This window comes from Pyxicephalus adspersus, chromosome 4 (assembly GCF_032062135.1).
Source record: "Pyxicephalus adspersus chromosome 4, UCB_Pads_2.0, whole genome shotgun sequence".
Lineage (NCBI taxonomy): Eukaryota > Metazoa > Chordata > Amphibia > Anura > Pyxicephalidae > Pyxicephalus > Pyxicephalus adspersus.
The window spans coordinates 131,905,035-131,927,133 of NC_092861.1; the positions used below are offsets into that span (position 1 = coordinate 131,905,035).

General features: G+C 38.0%; 1 protein-coding gene across 3 annotated transcripts in view; it reads left to right on the top strand.

The window, feature by feature from the left end:
- Positions 1-22,099, top strand: part of FERMT1 (FERM domain containing kindlin 1) — a 66,488-nt gene that overhangs the window by 34,534 nt on the left and 9,855 nt on the right. For all 3 annotated transcript variants that reach the window (XM_072409649.1, XM_072409647.1, XM_072409648.1), the window contains 10 exons: positions 2,499-2,660; positions 5,943-6,176; positions 10,025-10,165; positions 10,710-10,923; positions 12,631-12,733; positions 13,166-13,273; positions 15,602-15,733; positions 17,959-18,008; positions 18,816-18,940; positions 21,043-21,149. In XM_072409649.1, coding sequence (XP_072265750.1) covers positions 2,510-2,660; positions 5,943-6,176; positions 10,025-10,165; positions 10,710-10,923; positions 12,631-12,733; positions 13,166-13,273; positions 15,602-15,733; positions 17,959-18,008; positions 18,816-18,940; positions 21,043-21,149 — 1,365 coding nt within the window. In that variant the 5' untranslated portion in view covers positions 2,499-2,509. The remainder of the gene's footprint in view (positions 1-2,498; positions 2,661-5,942; positions 6,177-10,024; positions 10,166-10,709; positions 10,924-12,630; positions 12,734-13,165; positions 13,274-15,601; positions 15,734-17,958; positions 18,009-18,815; positions 18,941-21,042; positions 21,150-22,099) is intronic.

Genomic DNA, 22,099 nt, shown 5'->3' on the forward strand with positions numbered 1-22,099 from the left:
CTTGCTTTTTAGTGCTTTTACCTGTAAATTGGTGGCCAGGTCTCTTTAAGAATGTTTTATGGCACTGAGCCTTGTTCACAGCTCCTGATTTTAAATACTCTGTAATCCCTGTTTAGAGTCTATTTGTTTGTGGGGGGAAATGCTAAATTTTTCTTCAGCATTACATTAGAAATTGGCTTGCATTTATAACATGTGACATAAACCAACAATTGCAGTAATAATCGGTAATTGTCTCCTGCAGCTCTGACTTTTTCCTTCTTCCCAGACCTAACTACCGGACTCAATATTTGGCTGCTCTGCTACAAGCTCTGGCTTGTTCTCCTGGGAGGTTGGGCACATAATGCTTGCCCTCAGGAGACATCTCTTTTTATTAGGAATGTCGATGAACCTGTATGTGTATTTTTGTGTTTAGATTAAAAATTCCAGATTGTCAAAGCAGAAACAATCACACATTTAATCTACCGTAGTAAAATATGTTCACAGACCCCATGTAATAATACAACAGTGCTACGGACTGACACCTGGGAAGGGAGGACAAGTCACACATTGACCGTGATAGTTATTATTACAAAGTTCCATTTCAATAATTTTATTCAAGTTTATGAAAGAAGAAGTAAACATTATAATTGTTATTATTAATATTATTAAATTGTATTCATATAGCGCCAACATATTACACAGCGCAGTGATACAGGAGGAGGAGGAGAGGGCAATCAATAAGTATAACATAGAATAACAAGAACTGCAAGTCTACGAGTGTGAATCATTACTAGAAATATATAGGAAAGGAGAACTATTGTAATGGGGGTATATATTATTTGTAATATAATATTTGTGAGTAGAACAAAAAGGAAAAATACTTGTTGTGTAGCAAGGGATGAGAATGGATGAGAAGATGAAGAATATGGAGTAGAGAGATTAAAAAAAAATGAGGGATATACATTGCTTGGCCAAAAATAATATTTTCACATATTCTAATATTTTGTTGGACCTTTTATTAGGACACACATTTGCCATGGTACCATTTAGATAAGCTTATGCAATGTCACAACATTTATTTTTTAATTTTTCGCCAAGATCTTGTATCGATGATGGGAGAGTCGGACCACATGCGTAAAGTCTACTCCAGCACATCCCAAAGATTCCCAATGGGGTTAAGATCTGGACTCTGTAGTGGGCAATCCATGTGTGAGAATGATGTCTTAGGGTCCCCGAACAACTCTTGAGCCTGATGAATCCTGGCATTGTTATTATGGAATATGTCTGTGCCATCAGAGATTAGTCAAATACATTGATGGAAAAACCTGGTCATTTAGTATATTCAGGTAGTCAACTGACTTCATTTTTTTGGGCACATAACATTGCTGGTCCTAAACCTGACCAACTAAAGCAACCCCAGAACATAACACTGCCCCCCACAGGCTTGGGGACTTTCTGGTGGACATACAGTGAATATGAGTGAGGTCAGGGTGTGGGGAAAAGGGGTATTAAGAAGGTTGAGAAGGTAGAAGAGGGGTTTGGAGTATAAGGCCTGCGGGAAGCATTGTGAATAGGTATTAGGAGTAAGGTAATGTGTAACAAGGAATCTGGGAATATTTACAGGAGTAATGAGGTCTTAAGGTTCCAGAAGGACGAAATATTGCTATAATTTGGACTGTAGTTATGATTATTATTATTATAGTTATAGTTCATAAGCCCTGCATAAACTTTATCATTGGTCATTGTCCCTGTTAAACTATTTTTGATAGTTGTCAAGTTAAGATTTCTATGCTGCTGCTTTGGGTCAATTTTTTAGTAGTGAACATATTTACTAATAGATTCCAAAGTTACATCATTAGCAACTCTTTTTGGGCGCACCATTTTGTCCATTAGTGGGCCACCATCCCCACCAGCTGTCTGAAATCACAGTACACATACTCCATACAGTGTATTTATTATTATTATTATTATTATTATTATTATTAAACAGGATTTATATAGCGCCAAAGACTATGTGAAAAGTTTGTTTTTTGACCAACAAGGCTTTGTATGACTTGTTTTGGCAAAAAAAACAAAAAAAACATGACCTTGTAGTTTTTTAACTTAAGTTCTGCTTTAACACAATTTCTTTTGTATAATAATAGTAAACAGTATTATACCAACCTAAACCAACTTTTGTTGTAAATGCTTAGTAGCTGGAGATGTACTTTAATTTTTTTAGTCTTTCACCTAAAGTTCATTTAAAACTTTTTGTCTATAAAAGCCCCCTCTTCTGCTTTCACCGTGACAATACTGCTGTGAAATTTTTCTGCAGAACAAATAGTGTTGTTACCAAAAAGAGGAAAATTTATGGATACATTGTAATGCAATAAAACTGTTTTATGGGGGGGGGGCTCAGTTACACATTAACAAAACCTCAAAGGAAACCTATTATTTTGCTAATTATTATTGCTTCATATGCAAGAGCATTTTCCTCAGTAACAGATTTATTTAAAGCCTTGTTTCTCTTTCTGTTGCAGAGCCTGCCACAATGACATACACCGCTGCAGTGGGTCCAGCATCCTGGGAGCTTTGTGTTATAGTGGATCAGCAGAATGAGACAGAAAACCAAGATGTCACTGTACAAGTGTCAGGAGACCTTCATATTGGAGGAGTAATGTTCAAACTTGTAGAACAAATTGGTAAGTTGATAATTTGCATAAGTAAATTTGGAAATATGTCCCCAATTAAATAGATCTATAGTTAGCTGAGCAGAAACAAAACATGTCCATCAAGTTTAAACAAACAAGAATTCTTATCAATATCACAAATTCAGCATTGGAATATTATGTCATGCTTCATAAAGCCCAAAGTAATGTTGGTGACCAGTTACTAAATGTCCCCACCACTATCATTAACATTATATGGCCAATTAACTAACCAGTATGTTTTTGGGATGTGAAAAGAAGCGTGCCCAAGAGAAACCCACTCAGACATGGTGAGAATATGCAAACTCCATGCAGATGGTGTCCTGCCTTAGCCTGTGACTCCACTGCTGCAAGGCAAAAATGCTAGTCATTGAGCTAATGGTTTGGGTTTAACAAAAGGCTACACCCAACATTCTGATGCAGAGAAACATTTTTTTCCTGATCCTGGCATTCAAATCAACTACCTGGTTTAAAATATTCTCATACTGTCCATACTGTCCATTATTTTTGATAAGTATCATTAGTTGTATGGAGCCATACTAGTTTTTTAGCAATCTTATCATTAAATAAAAAAACCTTTGTGGATCAGTAGTCAAAATTGCACAAACACCAAAAAGGAATGCAACCATAGAAGAAGTCAAAAAGTGATATGCTGTGCCGTGAGTGCAACAAAAAACAGCATATGTTTGGATATTGACCATTGGATCCTCCATTCTAACTAGCAGAAAATAAATTGTTGTAGGTGCACCTAAAAATATTGTGAATCTGCATATATATGCCGTGATACCCTAGCACAGCATGCATTATGGAGTTATACTTGGAGGGTCCACCCGCACTGCTGCAGCTCAATTTTCCCTGCGTGTTGGCTCATTTAATGCCACACATTGACATATGTTGTATTTAGGCAACCCAAGGCACCAAACTTGCTTGTACCTTACTGGTAGCACATGTGCAGTGGCGTATATTGATCCGCAAGATGTATTTGGGCGCCCTAGTTGCAGTCAGTGATTCACTTTGGATATTATCAAGCTACCTATTTAAACCAGCAATCAGAGCACACGGCAAAGAAAGTTTTCCAGCACCAACTTCTTTTATGGCTGTTGTGTGGCTTAAAGCAAATAGTTGCAATGGAAGTTGATGCTGGATGAGGTAAGGGTATGTAAAAAAACATATTCTTTGGAATACCCATTTTTTACCATGCCCACCATTTATTAGGACACAATGGCACACTTTCCATAGGCCACAAAAATCTGTTACCATTATAAGAGCTAACTGGTGGTATATAGCTCATGGGTCAATGGTTCCAAGTCCTTTAACAACTAAAGGTTGTGGCTGTGGCACTTGTGAATGTGTCTTCATACATTACAGGTACATAGTAAACACTCTTATAAATATTGAACTCGCATATGTACCTAGGTTTTTGTAAATTGGTCCTATAGTGTGAAAGGTCTAGAATGACCAAGTAATGGTATTTTTCAGAAGAATCTGTACCTGAGCTGACCTGTTATTCCTTTGTTCCGTACACACCCACTGCTACAACGCCACTGGTTCACTTTAAATCCTATTCCCTTTCTACTTCTTATCTTTGTCACACAAATCACACCCAACCTGCACCAAGCTCAGAACTTTCCCAGTGAAAGTCAAAAAACATTCCAGCTTTTCTTTCTTGTTGGTGGCAGAATGTACACAGCATTTACTCCACTTTACTTACTATCCTTTGGGTGGTTGTTTATCAGTCCAGCTTCTATCCCAAAGCTAAAATATGCGTGTCACCATATAAAGGAGCGACTAATAAAATCTCACAGATATATATGTGAAAGTTCTCACACGTTAGAGATGTGACAATAGATTTCACATGCTCTACAATTGAGGAAATCTTTCCTTGTGCTGCCATTGCTGCTTCTCATTCTGCAAATTCCACCATTTGGACCTTCTTGCCCTCAATACCTCGAATTACTGACCTGGAACAAGAATGCAGATAAGGATTTTAACTTGATCTGCATACTTGTTCTAGGTCAGTGACTCCTAAAGCTTTGACACCACAGTTTTATTGTATTAGCCAGGCAATTAACATCTTCAGGAGGAGGTGAGCAATGGCAGCCCCAATGTTTATTTTAAGGTGGAACCTTAGGCAAAATAAAAAAAATACATAATTATTAGTGTCTTGCATTAACAAAGCAGAGTTTTTTGGAATCACCCTGCATCATAGTTTTGTTATGTGATGACTCTGATGATGTTTAGATCTAATATTTTGCACTTCCTGTAATCCCTATTTAATGTACAGCGCTGCGTAATATATTGGCGCTATATAAATCCTGTTTATTAATAATAATAATACAGTGACAACACTGTGGACATGGTAGTCTTAGATGGGCATGTAGTTCTAAATGGTGTAACAGCAAACAAATGATAGCCCCAGTCTAGCTATTGATTTTTAAGCAGTTATAGTTGGTTGTTATAAGCACACCTGGCATAGTTATATAGTTTGGTTCACCTCTGTAAGTGGCACTATTGCTGGACAGCTTGTCTGGCTGGGACATAAAAAAATTACAAGATCTAATGGCAGGATTAAAGTGTATTAAAATATTGTTACCAAATAGTCACATACAAGCTGGATCACACAGGAATCAACCCATAATAGATCAGCTTGTGTTTGCATACAGAAACCATTTACTAAGCGTTGGTCAGCTTTTTTTAAAAGTTTTATAACTAACCCTATAAATAAAACAATGCAGGTGGGCAGGCTCTATGTTGCAGATAGGACAGACCATGGCTATTCTGCAATAAGATAAACAAACCTGCCTGTGTGCAAGGGTTTAACTAGATGCCGCGCTTCATTTGCTGGTGCCAACATCTTCACCCGGTCCTCTTCTAGGTTTGGGATCTTCAGCCATCTTTACTGGCCAGGCTGGAATGATGTAGCTCCCAAGCATGCACACAGGTATTTATTTCTGGTGGCTGGATATGCCAGGATTGTATACTGAGTCTCACGTGCACAGCTTAGCGTGCATTATAGAGAAGATTGCAAACAGCCAGGTAAGTTTGTTTTATTGCAGAAGAAACATCGCCTGTCTGTGCAATAAGGAACCTGTCTGCTCATAATTTTTTTATTTTAGATTTAGTTCTAGTTTAAAATGCACTTAGTAGTAAATGAGCTCTGGCTGTTTTTGAAAGTGTAGAAAAATTGTTTTAGCTTTTGGGAAAGGGTTCGCCACTCTTCTAGGTTGTTATTACTCTATGCAGTCTGTAAGTTCTTGTATTTGTCTTTTGTTTTAGGTATCGCAAGGGACTGGTCAGACTATGCTCTATGGTGGGAACAAAAGAACAGTTGGCTGTTGAAGACACATTGGACCCTGGATAAATATGGAGTACAAGCCAACGCAAAGCTATTTTTTACCCCCCAGCATAAGCGACTGCGGCTCCGATTACCAAATATGAAAACAGTGCGGCTAAAAGTTAGTTTTTCAGCACTGGTCTTCAAAGCCGTTATTGAAATCTGCAGGACACTAAGTAAGTGGGCAAGAGCAGTCATATACAAATCCAACATCTGCATGGTTACTGTAACAGCATCATGGCACAAGCTGCTACTGTTCAAGACAAATATACTAAAGGTGGTATTCTGAAATTTCAGTTTTGCACACGTGTTAGCAAGCTGAATCAAATATTGGCGTCTTATGATTTTCTGTAGTGAGATATTCCCATTCTAGGCAATTGTTAGGGCTAGTAAACAAATGATGGTATCAAAGTTGCCTGCTGGATTTTACATTATGCAAAAATAGAAATCCAAACTTAAAATGTTTTTGAGCAGCCATGAAAGAAATGCAGAAAACATCTAGGAAATCCCACCACTTGAATCTCTAAAAGAACCCAGTGAGTGATTCACCTTGCTTGCCCAAAACTTAATTTTCATTTTTGATTGTGGGTGGCTTTTTGTCTGGGATTTCTCCTGGAAAATAGTGTATTTCCTGGTATGTAAGTATGCCTAGGCACGCCTGTGCCTTCATCCTCATAGCTTTAAAGCTATAGCCTGGGATCACCCAAGGCACTACTACCTCTGACTTCAGGAAAAGTTTGACTTCAGGCATCAAGGGGATTGTTCTGCTGTGGGCTCAACCGCAGTCTCAACCTATGCCTTTCAGGCAAATGGTAGAGGTTGGAAACCATTTTTTGCTTGGAGCCGCGGGCAGATTGTGGTGCAGTTTCTAAAGGTCACATGCTGCATTTTGCTGCACAATTGTTGTTTGAAGGTTTGCATCACAGCCACATGCAAATCTGCAGCACAGAGCAGCAGTTTGCTATGTGTCCAGTAGCTGCAAACCACAGTTTCACACAATGAGCCTAATTTATTAAAGCTCTCCAAGGCTTGGGAGAATATACTTTCACTATCAGTGAAAGTGGGTGATCCAAGAAATCTGGAATGGATCTGGTCCAGAATTGAAAACATTTGCTAACAAAAAGCAAAATACTATTCCAAGTTTGCTGAATCACCCAGGTTCACTGATCAAAGTGTATCCTCTCCAGCCTTGGAGAGCTTTATTAAATCAGACCCAGTGGGTGTGAATGAGTGAAGTTTGGTGATGTTTTTGCTGTTCCTCTCATTGTTTTGTTGCTGAAATGAGGAAGTAAATGTCCTACCTGTATTAGGATGGCCACCTCCCCGCAGAGACACAGTGCAGACCAAACTATGGTCAATAAGGAGTAAATAACAAGACACCACTCTGGATCACATGACAAAAAACTAGTTAAATATTTCATTTAATTAAATTAAACCCACTAGGCATTTATTGTTGGATGGTCCCTTATCATTGTAACACACATCCTACATTTTACATATTGCGGCCAGAGAGGCCAAAACTGGAGGTGCTGCAAAAACAAGCAGCTTAGGTACTGGTCATATATCTGAAAAGAATATGGTAGCTATTTCTGTTTCTTCTAATCAGCCTGGAATAAACACTCATTAACACCCATACAGAGGAGGAAGGGAACTACAAGGTGACATTTTGCACCTAAACATCTGGTGCTTGGGTTTTATATCTATATGAAAGTTTGCATAGAGTAGATTCTGTTTGTTCCTCATTCCTAGTACCACTTATGAAATCTGTAAAAACTCCAAACGTTCTAAATAGCAGTTGCATGTTGTGTGGTATGAGAACAGCATAACAAAATGTTTATTGTTTTAAAAGAATAGTAGCTATTGTGTAGCAGAAGGTTGTGCACATTAGATCATGGAAGGTTAGTCTCTGCTAGGTAGTGCTTGTGGCAGGCGGTGCAGATGCCGCTTGGGGCTCTGGAATGTCTCTGAGTAAAGCAGACATCTCTCCAGTCGCATTCAACATGACTGTGCTTGTGTCTTGTACATTGAACAGTAAATCTGATGTGTTATCTTCATTCTGGGGAACGAGAAGCAGCTCTGCATAAAACACAAACTAGTCTGTATGTGCGCTTTTTTTAATCACTTGTGGGTCCAAGTGCAATGTGCATGCAGTGGATGTTGCTGTGTTCTTATAAAGAATGCTAAACATGACTGAGGAATAGCCCCCTACCTTAGAAATAGTCCAAAACACAGAATATTACCTCTAGCAATTAATTAAATAGTCATATTGCCAGCTTGGGTTTGTCATCATTAAAGCTGAACTGTAGGAAAATGTACACAGATGGATATATGAAAAAGCTGAAAAGATTTCATTATTGTCTTGATATTTACACAATTCTCCTGCACGCACATCCCTGTCTATTGGGGAAATTTCGCTTCTGCACTTTTAGTTTCAAACTGTGCAAACTGTACAAACTTTGGAAGACAGCAGGTAGCTTCGATTAAAAAAATGAAATGATGTAATAAATGTTTATAGAGCTGCATTTCATAGTGTTTTTTACCTGTCTACAGTTTAGTTTTAAATGATCCGTATGTCTCATATAATCATCCCTATTTCTATATTTTCTATGTATTTTTTAAAACATAAGAACAAGGAGTTGTCTGTAGGTGTCTGTAGGTGTGGGTCATGTAGTTCAGAGCAGAGGCAGGTATACTGGTAAAGCAGAGCAGTGTTGACCCAAAAAAGAATGTCATACACCAATTTTGTTAGGTAATTCTTTTTCTTCCAGCACTAAATCCTCTGTGGACCTTGGCTTGCTTTGCTCTATTCCAATCTATCTAGTTGCTTTATGCTTCCAATTTCTTCCTCCCATTTTCTTATTATTCTCTAAGACATTGTCCATCCATTACTTTCTAGGTCTTCCCCATGTTCTCTGTCCCTCTGCTCTCCACTCTACTATGCTTTTTGCTGCCCTCCATTCTCTCCAAGTGCTCAATCCATGCTGTTGTTTTACCTTTTAAAGCCTATTTCTGGACCACCTATTATTTTATTCTCCTATTTGTGGTTCATTCTTATTTTCCATATTACATTAAAAAGACATGATACATTTCAGGCTTTTTTTATTTACGTATATAGCTACAACTGGCACCAAGAAATCAGGGTTTTCAATATATATGTATTGTTACCACGAATCAAATTAATATTAATATTATTACACAGTATTGATACAGGGCCAACATGTTACCCAACGCTGTACAAAGTCCATAGTTAGGTCACTAGCTGTCCCTCAAAGGGGCTCACAATCTAATGTCCCTACCATAGTCATATGTCATTATCACAGTCTAAGGTCAATTTTGGGGAAAGTCAATTAACCTAACAACGAGTTTTTGGAATGTGGGGTAAAACCAGAGTACCCAGAAGAAACCCACACAAACACAGGGAGAACCTGCAAACTCTATGCAGATAATGTCCTGGCCATGATTCGAACCTGAGCTAACCACTCCTGCCCAAATACAGTTTAAACTTAATAATAGGTTTACTAATAAAAATCGAAATGTTATACAAATTGCAAGATAGTGGTGAAACACACACACACACACACACACACACACACACACACATACTTACATAAAAACCAATTTTGTTACAACAAACAAACAAATGAATAGAAATCAGCTATTTGGAGTCTCTTTGCGATGACACATTTTGCAGTTCAAATTCTGCTTCATCAGATCGGTAACCCATACAATCATTGGTAGAATGGCGTACAAATTGATCGGACCAATCATGGTCAGATGTTAAAAAAAAAAATTTTTCCACTTATATCAGCATTCATTCAAGGAAACAACTAAAAGAATGATGGCAACCTAATACCATCACATTGCCGGTAGAAACTGTCAGTGGCAGGTGGCATCTATCCATTTGGTGGTAATCAAACAGTGATTTAAAGGGCCTGAAAACTGCATGGTGTATGGCTGGTGCATGGCTAGAAATATCTACCGTCAGCTAAATGTACATGTTAGGTGACACTGTTATCATTTTTAGATATCAGGCATCCTGAAGAACTTTCATTGCTAAAGCCCCTGGAAGATTCTGTGAAGAAGAAAAAGAAAAAAGAAGCAAAGGAAACAGTTTTAGAAGAAATTATCAACTTGGACAACTCACATGGCAGCTCGGGATCCTTGGGTAAAACTCAAAACCTACTTAAGAAATATATATTTAGGCCATTGTTTCTCATCCAGGACCCCTCCAGAGGTCACTCTGAGCAACGAGCAATTTGTGTCTCTCAGGTCAGTTTAACTGACATCACTGATCATTTTGGCCATCTGTAAGGGTGACATTCTTTCCACAGACCCCCACAATAAAATACTGATAACTGTGGATTTGGTAGTTTTAGCAGTGGTTCCCTAAGACATAAAAGGTATTTCAAAGGTTCCCCTGTGTAAAGAAGAGTTGAGAAAGGCTGATCTAAGTTTTAAATCCATTGATGTTTCCTGTTTATTAAACTGTAACTATCCTTCCTTCCAAGCTCCCATGCTAGTGCCAACATCATCATGTCAGCTTCTTCTTCTGGGTTTAAGATCCTTGGCCATTTTGATTGGCCAAGTTGCACACATTCTGCTGAACATATTCAAATTTATCGCTATACTGTGTATAAATGGATTTCAGTTATTTTCTTGTAATTGGATGTGTTACTTTTCTTTAATTATTATATTTTTATATTTTGCAGCTAGCCCTGGTTTATATAGTAAGACAATGACGCCCATGTATGATCCCGTCAATGGCACTCCCGCCTCTTCCACAATGACGTGGTTCACTGACAATCCGCTGGCAGAACAAAACTGCAACATCCTAGCACTCAGCCAGCCAATCTCCTCTCCAGAAATCCTTACACAAATGTACCAGCCCAGGACTATAGTGGATAAAGCAAGGCTTAATTCAGGGTGCGTTATTGTATATTTACTATGGTAAATAGCTAGAATGTAAATGACTGAAACGACCAATTGTTAGCAATCAAAGCATTTGATGGTCTTTTTGCTTTCCCTTATTATATATTATATTTATACTTATATATACTTATATTATATATAGATATACACATACATTCTTTAACTTTGTCTTTCCGGTCCAGTTTGTTGGGGAATGCCAGGTGAAGGCTGTCCTGCATAGATTGTCGTTGATATAAGAAGCACAGATTATGGATTGATAGACAAATGTTGGTCTGTCCTGCAAAGCCTGTGGGTGCGCAGCCAGGGGAAGCCTATCCTGTCTAGGTTGTGGGTGTTATATCAAAGAGGCAGCACTGTCCCGTCCAACCCTTGAATATACGGCCAAGTGCAGGCTGTTCTTTATACATTTTTGTTGGATAGCCGTGTTTAGGCTGTCATTCAAAACGTTTTGGTAGATAGTCAAGTGCAGTCTGTCATTCATAAATTTTCAGTGGATAGCCAGGTCCAGAGTGGATGGCTGGGTGCATGCCGTACCACATAGATTATTGGTGGGTAGCCAGGTGCACTGATTGAGGGTAAATGGATACCAGCTGTAGACTATCCTGCACAGGTTGTGGATGAATAGCAAGATTCAGGTGGGGAGGACAGCCAGGTGCATGCTGTCCCACATGGGTTTCAGGTGGATAATCAGGTGCCAATCTCAAATGATCAGCTTGTTGGTGGATACCCAGGTGCTCACACAGTTTTTGATGGATATCCAAATGCAGGTCTTTGCACCGCCGATGTCTGGATTGCCTTTCCAATCTGTTTAAAATGTATTTGGAAATGAACTGTCATGATTATCTCTTATTTGGAGAAAGAAGAAATTTAGCACCTAGAATGTGCCAGTGCCAATATTACGGTGGGACCTGGTGTTCCGCTGAGTACTGCTTATACATACCGGTATTGACTATATTCGGCGGCTCAATAGCAAGTTGTTCATTTAAAACAATGAACTTCCTTTATGCCTAATATTTTATTTCAATATCAAGGCAGAAAAAAGCATGCACATTTCCAAATGTTTACACATTTTTTAACTCATGGCTCCCAAGCACATCTTTATTGAGCACTTGTGTCATCCCTTAATGGTGTCTTTTTCTAAACTTATCAGCCACAGCTACTGCTAATAATTCTGTACTCCATGATAAGAACTAAAAGGGTAAATAGAATTGTTGTGATAACATAGAATGTATGCGAGAGCACAGGGAAACTTTGCATTTCCCACAGATCAGCAGGGTTTTTTATTCTTATTTACTTTTGCACGTTGAACCAAAAGACAGGACATAAGAGAAATCTCCTTTATACTAATGAATTTAATTGTCCACTAAAAAACTACTATGCCATTCCATGAAATACCAATACAATAATGATTTACAAAGATGCGCTTTTCCCTATATTTTTCTTTAAAAAAAAAAAACACTACTACTAATGTACTGTATATATTGCACTTGGTTCCCAGAATTTTTATCAGTAAATTGTGATGTAGATGTATGAATATTGTTATCTTTTTAAGCTTATTGAAGCATAAACCCCTAAATATTTGTGCTTGAGGTCTTAGACCAAACACATGGTAATGTCTGACAATAGGTGACCTATACTACATTGGATCCATTATTCTAAATGAATCATATAAATGTAAATATCACCATTTGTTTTCATTAGATGGCTGGACTCCTCCAGATCTCTTATGGAACAAAGAATCCAAGAAGATGATTTACTTTTCCTGAGATTTAAGTACTACTCCTTCTACGATCTAAATCCAAAGGTAGGACATTTAAATATGAATGTTTATGTAGTATAAACAATGTTATGTAGTTATACATTAACCAAACCCCTACAAGAAAACCTGCTCAGACAGATGTCTACCTTTTGAAAGTTCGACCTACCTGGTAATACTTTCTTTCTTGTCATAAATCTATTACTCCTATGTATGCAATAGTCACACCTCCTGATCGACATGCTTGCTCCTGAACAATGACTCAGGAATTAGGTAATTAGCATTTCTAGAAGGTAAGCCAATGCAGCCTAGATATTTCTTCTAGCACAGGATTAGGCATATGAGTAATGTGTGATTGTATGGTTGTGGAGGTGTATTACGGCAGATAGAAATATTTTATGCTGTATGGGATTACCTGTACATAAGCCTACTGAAAATTGTATTGTTCTTGATAAATATTAGTCTGTTTCTATCTTTTAGTACGATGCTGTCCGTATCAACCAGCTGTTTGAACAAGCACGATGGGCTATTTTACTAGGAGAAATTGATTGTACGGAGGAAGAGATGCTCATGTTTGCAGCTCTACAGGCAAGTATTCTTTATCCAGTTTATGTTTCCTAAACAATGTGTCCCACTTACCTTTCTCGCTAAAGTGCAGGCCCCTCTCTCCTGTGCATGTGAGCAGTTCTGACTCTGGGCGTGCCAAGGCTACCAAGCTTTATCAGTTTCGTCCAACCTGCCGGCCAATCAGAAAATAGCCTCTTAATCATCCCTGGCTATTTAGCTGGCTCAGACACAACACTCAGCATTCGTGCAACGTGTCTCTAGTAGTGCCGAGCCCATAGCTCTACTGAGCATTTCCTGTACACCTGTTGCTTGATTCAGTGTTTCCTCTGTCCGGCTCCTGCGTTATCCCCTTGTTGTCCAGTCTGTCCTATTCCTTTGTGCTGTTCCAGTGTTCCTCCTTGTCTCTGGTTATTCCCAATGTCACCTGTGCCTCCTGTTGCTTCCAGTGTTTACTTTGTTCCCTATGTCTGCAGTAGCCCCTGTGTCACGGACGTTTATTATCTGGTGATTTGGTACCATGTCCTGTCTCCTATTGTGTGACACAATGGTTTATAAGTTATACGGTGTGCAGTGCAATTAGTGCAGAAAATTAGGTGTGGTTCAGTTTAGGAAAATAGGTATGTAGTTAGAAGTGGGTCTTCACTGATCTTCACTGTTCAGGAAAATAGTTATTGTTTAGTTGGAAACAGGTCCTAATGGCCTATGGAAACCGGCAAGCTTTGACTGGGGTAGGTCTTCATAGTTTGGAAAAGTAGGTATGACTATTTCAGGAAAATAGCTATGACGTAGTTGGGGGCAGATCTTTAAAATTCAGAAAAAAATAAACAGTTTTGTTGAAGGCAAGTCTTCACAGTTTTGGAAAATAGCTATGATTTAGGTTTACAATATCAGGACACGTGGATCACCCTGTCCTTTCCTTTCCACAATTTCCCTCCCCTTTTATTCTTTTTTTATATGTATATATAATTTATATGTTTATGCAAGTGAGTTTGTGTGTTTTGTTTGTCCATATTGTTCTACTGGAGCTTTGGTTCTCTCTGGTTACTCTAAGCAATTTTCTTTACTTAAGTCTCTATTTATAGTAGATAAGCTTGTTTATTATATCCATTTGCTGCTTTTCAAACCCTTCAAGTAGAACAATTTAATTGGATGTTGTATTTTTTTTTGTTGGGATCCTCTTCCCTTTACCAATATGGGAAGTTCTGAGTTTTGTATTGTATGTTTATACTTGTGTGGACCTTTTAAAATTCAAAGTTCAATAAAATATTTGGGACTAGTAAGGGGTAGGTCCTCATTGTTCAGGAAAATAGGTGAGGGCAGGTAGTTATAGATTAAAAAAATAGGTGCAGCTTGTTTAAAGTAGGTCTAATAGTAGGAAAATAGCTGTGGTTAGAGTCAGTCTATACACTTCCATGATATTGACACATTTGGGACACAAACAGAAATGGGTGTTGAAATTGTAACTTCCCTTGGGAAATGAATAGCTGTCATAGAAGACCAGGTGATGTCTTTGGACCCCTTTTCCGACTCCAATCACACATGGGTGAGGCTTAACCGAGCATACATTTGTCACCCTGTCAACCAATAACTATATGAGGTTTTACATTTTTTCTGCCCCAATGTTTTTGTTGGTGTGTGAGCAGCATAGTGCCTCAGAGGTTAGCACTCTACCTTTTGCAACGTTTTGCAGGTCCCAAGTTAGAATCTCGGCCAGGACACTATCTGCATGGAGTTTGCAGGTTCCCCCCCATGTTTGGGTAGCTTTCCCCCGGGTACTCTGGTTTCCTCCTACATTCCAAAAAAAAAAAAATGCAGTTAGATAAATTAGCTTCCTCCCAAGTCTGGCCTTAGACTGTATTAAAGACATATGACATGGTAGGGACATTTTATTGTGAGCTCCTTTGAGGGACAGCTAGTGACATGACTATGTAAAGCTCTGTGTAATAAGTCGGCACTATAAATTATGTGTAATAATAATAAGTACATAGTGCCATCTCTACCACCCCATGGCATGGTAAGCACCACAACCTAGATTTAGTATTGCCTAGATTGTTAGTTGATAGCCAACTTATTCCTTCTTTATCTGAAACACCACAGCCAGAATTCAGTTTTGCTCCAGACAATGGGGCTGATTAAACATGTGAATGCGTGTAAAATTGGCAATCGAATCGAATCGAAAAGCTTTGTGAATAGTGCAAACATAGTCAAACGTACGGCCACCAAGCCTATTAGATTAAGGCTTTCATAAATAAGGAAGTTGCTGATAATACAGCAATTTGGTAGTTTAATGTTTAGTAAATTAGCTCCAATGTGCTGATAACCAAACTCTTTGTTCTTTATCTATTATAGTATCACATCAGCAAGTTATCAATATCAAATGAGTCATGTGAATTAACCACAGATGGGGAAACAGATGAAATAGAAGCTGCTCTCTCAAACTTAGAAGTTGCACTGGAAGGAGGAAAGTCCAACAAAATATTGGTATGTACATTCTTTTGCTGGATTAAACTAATAGTAATATAGTGAACATATTTTTAATTATTCTTCCATTTGTTCTATTGTGTATTTTTCCTTTTTTTTTGGTTATTATATTTAATGTAGAGATCTGTAAATTGACTGCGATAGGGAAGGTGGCTAAGCTACTGGCTGTGCCTAAATGCCATATGACAGATGTAAAAAGTCAGCAATGCATTCTTTATCAACTGACCAGTTTACGCAGTTGTTTTGCAGTGTAATTGTGCAGAATATTTGTCATTGTGATTTTTGTTAATATGTACAAGTGTCCTAGGCCGTTATTTGGTGACCTTCCACACCAGATCATTGCCTAAAACTGGTCACCCAAAACAATCACTAATAACTTTTCTATGACAGTAATTAAACTTCTGTACAAAGTTTAAAGCAGAACTAAACCCCACAGTGCTCTGTCTCCTTCAGTCGCAGGGCACTGCCATCTTCTTTAATCTTCATTCCTTCCTTTGGCCATCTTGATTGGCCTGGGCCGGTATGATGTAACTCCAATGCAGGTGTGCAGGAGTTCATATAGTCCGGGATTGCTGGGTATCCTGGCAAACATGTGCAGCTCAGTTTTTTTGACAGTTCTACAAAGGAATCAGGCAGGTAAGAAGGATTGTTGCAGAAGGGACATCACCTGCAATGATGATCTGCCTGATCAAACATCTTTAAAAGTTCCATTTTAAGGGTTTCTTTTTTGCAATCTCAGCTGTGTTGTCTGTGGGTGGCTTGACACAAATTGAGGTTATTAATATCCAAACTTTTTAGGTAGACTTAAAGCTTTTTTTTGTGATGAAAATCTCTTTTAGATAGCTGTTACAGAAACAAATGCCCCCATTGTAAGATTTCTCCCTTGTTATGGTGGCAATTCAAAATTTGGATTTACCTTTTTTTCCTTCTTGGCGGTGGCGGTCATTTGCACAGTTAGAGAGATTGAATCTCCCTAATAGGAACAGGAATATAAACTTGACAGGGGTTTTACACACTCACCCTATATCCAAGTCTAACAAGTTTGTATTTAGTTAAATTTAGTAGTAGAAAGTAGCCCAGCCAAAGGAAATCCCTCAGCACAGCACAGTGTGATCCTACAAGAGAAGTGTAAGGCTATGTACACGTCAGCTGATTATCGCCCCAAGACAAACGGTCGTGCTGTTATCTGATAAGTGAACAGTGGTTGCCAAACATCATAAGGACAAATCTTTGAATTACCGATCAAGAACCACCATACAAGTAAAGGAAGGAGAGCACAATGGGGGCCACCTGCTTGTCCTGTACCCCACCCTCTCCATTGAACAGAAAGGTGTGCACAGCTCGTTCATTTATCTGCCACATCCTGTCTCTAGAAACTATTATGAAATTTACCATATATTTGCAGCCGTAGGTTTTTGTTCATATAAGCAGTTTTAGTGGGGATTGTATTTTGGAATCAAAAGAAATCTTTCATCCATCTACAAAGCATTACACAATGCTGGCCAGAAAAGCTCTCTACAGGCTTCGATATGTAATACTACCTTGCCTGTCAGTAGGTAACTAAGCACATTGTTTTTTTAAAGCTGTTTCAGGGCTTTTTCTATCAATTTTATCTTCATCGATATAAATAGATATATTTATAGATATATTGACTTCATCAATAAACATGAGATGGTTCTAACTGGATCATGTAACAAACTCATATCTGCAAATGCCATGCAAGGCCACCAGTCTACTCTTGGGGGGAACAACTGAACAAGCATGTTAGAAAACTTGCCCCATTACTATTGCCCCACTATACTGAGCACTTCTAACAGCAATGGCTAACACTGCTTAATTCCCTTTATTGAGGAAATCAATACAAATGTCCGATTACACTAAATATTTGTTTTTATAAAGAACTCGCACAGCTTAGGTGCCATAGATTGGGTAGATAGTGCTGGCATTGCCAACCACCCTCCTGTTCTATGTTCACTTTTAGTTTGCATTGATCAAATAACAGTACATTTTGCAGATTGTTAAATTGGGTAAAGGAATTAAAAAAAATGCAGAAGAGTTCCTATTATCTGAATGTAGTTAGTCCATCTCGTGACAGCAGATGGTGCCAGAACATTGCAAAAAAATGAAAGGTCCTCCAGGGAAGTAAGCTGATTATATCCATACTATCCAAATACAAAGATGTTTCATATTTTACATTACTCTTAATATTTTCTTTGTAATTTTAGGAGGATATCACAGACATACCCAAACTAGCAGATAACCTAAAACTTTTCAGGTAAGTGTTTGTAATGTACATAGTGCAAATTTAGTGCCGTGTATTGCTTGTTTTTTTGCCTCTGGCACAAAAGAGTTAGGTTTAAGGGGAAAGTCTTAAAGCGGAAGTAAACCCAAAAGTAACCCAAAACAAAAAAATCACACTTACCTTCAATCCTGCAGATCAGTCTATCCGTCGGGAGGTTTCTTGCATCGGGTCCCACATCGTCCCGTTATCTGTCTTTGGCCCAGCACCGCCATCTTCTCCTCTCTTCTTCCGTGTTCTTCTTCCTACGTCACCTGATCTCACACTGCGCAGGCGCGAGATCGGGTGATGTAAATTGGGGAAAAAATCTGCCAATCTCACTGCGAATGCGTTGCATCGGCAACTTTTTCCCTATTGATGAAATGGCTCATTATGCACATGCCCGAGATGCTCAGGCATGCTCAGAAGGAGCAGCCAAGAGCCTCCCAGGATGCGAGAGGTAGGTATCCCGGGATGCTATGTGCTCCCATTCATTCTTGATCGCATAGGCAATCGAGAATTAAGAGGGCAGTGCTTTTTGAAAAAAAAAGGGTGTTGCACTTCAAAAACACAAGCAAAATTTTTACTTTAAATAAAAGGGTTCCTCTGAGTTTAGGTACGCTTTAACTAGCACATGGCATGCATACATTAGGATGTTCTTCACACATGGCTTGTACTGTTTTCAGAATGGGGGAGGTTTGGCATAATAGTGCTTAGATAAGAAAATAAGTGCCACATATTATTTGTGTTCACATTGGCATTAGAAATATTGTGACTGATAATACATTTCTGTTTGTCTTTCAGAGCCAAAAAGCTAACGTTGAAAGCTTACAAGCAATATTGGTTTGTTTTTAAAGATACTTCAATATCGTATTTTAAAAATAAAGATGCTGGCCATGGAGAACCGATTGAAAAGTTAAATCTCAGAGGTAAGAACCTAAGAATGGCTGCAGTTAATGACTGCAGGAGGACTTTGGACAACCAAAGGCATAAATAGAAAACAGTCTTTTTTCGGAACCTCTATATCTGTTTAGTAGTCCCAGGTTTCTTCTGATATGTTTATACTGTATGCATTATTAAGGCATTGGACATACAATAATGAATTAAATAATATTTTCATAATGTATAAGGAGGGCAAACAGAATCTAACTAGGGTCTCATATACCTTCACTTATCCTGATAGGCTGGTGAACTTAGGACATTCTATACCAGTGTTTTGCGACCTTTCCACCATGGAACCCCTTGAAAAAACATTTAGGTCTTTAGGGAGCCTTTTCTTTAATTACTATATCCGCAGCTTACAGTACATTGGCTTAGTGGTAAGTGGGAAGAATGCCTCTTACATTATAACTGCCACCTTTACAGATAGCCAAAAAGTTCATAGGTGTCAGTGCTAACTAACCAGGGAATCACAAACTTCATTGCTAAAAAAAACCCGAGCAACTCCACAGGACCTTGTCTGAGAAACATTTCTATATATGAAAATGTAATCACTCAAACTTGGGTCAATATGGAATCAAATAATCTCATCAATTTGAACACATAAAGGAATTATTGATTTTTATCCAAAATTTAGATACACTTTAACAACACTTTTAAAAGTTGCCTAGCTTTTACGCTAACCTGTTGGCTTTAATTCTCATCGGGTCACTGGAACACGTAAGCTGACCAGTAAGGTTGGAAAAAGTCAGAATTCCTTATCTGTACATTTGTTCCAGGTCAATAACCCAACAACAACACTTAGAAACCATTTCCACCCACACTGGTAGGAATTCCTGTGTCCAAAAACTTTGCCCTGTGTTTTAAGTTTGTATTCCAAATTGAATACTGAATAATTGTATAAATAATGGAAGCAATTTACTAAAGGAGTCTAGGCTGTTCACTTACCATGGTGATTTATGACCCTGCACAGGATATTTCACTTAACCTAGCAAATTTGCTGATGTTTTACCTATGAAAATGTAAGGCATGCCAGTTGTATACATAAAAACATAAAATAAGGAGTCCCTAGTATAAACACATTGTCCATTCACACACCTCCCACCAGGACACAACATTCCTTAAATAATCTCCTAAGTGGTGACTAAGCATGTCTGCTGCCCATAATGAGCACACTGATCAGCTGAAAGCTCCATCACTTGTATGGTGAATAGTAACAACATGATACAAACATCTCTGTCATCCCTTTTAGGAATAGGTGGGAGAAAATAATGACTTGACCTTAGACATATGACCCAGGACATTGTTTATGAATGGTGCCGACAGCCTGATTTTAACCTCTTTTGCCAGCTCACTAATTTGATATATAAGATGTACTTTTAAAATCTATAAATAGTTTATATTTTAAAGTAGGACTCAGAGGAGGGAAAATAATCTTCATTTCTATTCTTAAATCAAAGCTGATCAGCAGTACATACAAAAGAAGGGCTTGAGTAGTTTGATGCCAGGGATTTGTGCAGGCCCTTTATGTTCCTTCATTTTCTCCTATATGCTAAACTTAGAATACCAGGTCTGGTACACTACTGACCTAGATAGCAAATTATAGGGTTGGGGTCAGGGCTTTGAGGGGTATGATCAGTTTATATATTATAGATCATACAAAGCAACATGGCTGCTATGGAGCTATATTATATATATGAATTTATGATTGCAATGTTATATCATACCATAACTAACCATTTGTAACAATAACAAGGTGCACATATAGGAAAAAAACATTTAATAAAGCTATGTGAATCAATAAATAAAGTTTTAAGTCCAAGTGGTAGTAGTATATAAATTTGCTTTTATATCAGCTTTTTATAATATATATTCTTTAAGAGACAGTTAGTGATTTGACAATGGGCTTTGTACAGCACTGCATAATATGTTGGCGCTACATAAATACTGGATAAAAATAATAATAATTATCTGCACAGTAGCAATCAGATTGAAAGGGGGAGTACCGTCAGCCATTCTGGCAGGATTTGCTCATTAGCTGCTCGTTCCAAAGGTTTTGCCACATTGTAAAACATTTTTGTTTGTTTTTCAGGTTGTGAAGTTGTTCCAGATGTAAATGTATCCCAGAGAAGGTTTGGCATAAAGTTGCTCATACCATTTGCAGAAGGAATGAATGAAATTTATTTACGGTGTGACAATGTAAGTATAACATTTTTATTTTATCTTCCCATAAAAGAGGTTGATAGAATTATAAAGTGTTTTCTATTAGACAGAAAGCAAATAACAAAAAAATATTTTCTTAATATAAAGTCTCACCACCTTTTGAACACTGGGGAACCCCTTGAAATAACTTTTAGATCTTCAGGGAACCCCTCCTATAATTACTATATCGACAATTCACAGTACATGTAGTGTAGTGGTCATTAGGAAGAATGGCATTCATTGCAATCAGTTAAACTGAACAGAGTCACAAGTTTCTCATAGCTCAAAGGAACCCCAAGCAACCTTTGGAGGAACAGTGGTTGACAAAACACAATATTAATGTAATACCCATACATACTCCCTTATCGCGACCGTATGGGTCTTTTTTAGATTAGCTTGTAAAAGTAATTAACCTAATATAAATATAAAGTTAATACAATATTTGTTTAATACAATTGTTTCTATATTTAGTTTGACAACATCAATGGAGGCAGCCACATTCATAAAACACCACTCCATCTTCATTCTTTGACAGTACTACACAATGGTTGAACTTTACTGCGATTTTTCCCAGCGCAGGCCATAACAATGCACAATGCACTCCCTATGTGAATGGTCTGTTGTTGCTGGGAGGAGAAAAATTGGAATGATGATCCACTTAAATCCCCTTCTATTGGCTAATCTGTTAATTTCTTTACTTTTATCAATTTAAAAAAAGTGTTTTAAAAATAAAAAGATAAATATAAAGAAGAACAAGTCTGAAAAAAATGAACGTTATTTGAAATTCTCATGCAACAAGCAGCTCTAAATGTGCATTTACGGAGGAAAAACCTATAGTTTAAACCACAGGTCCTCAAACTTTTTAAACAGGGGGCCGGTTCACGGTCCCTCAGACTGTCGGGGGGCCGTACTATAGTTTGAAAAAAAACAGGAGAAGATTCTTATGC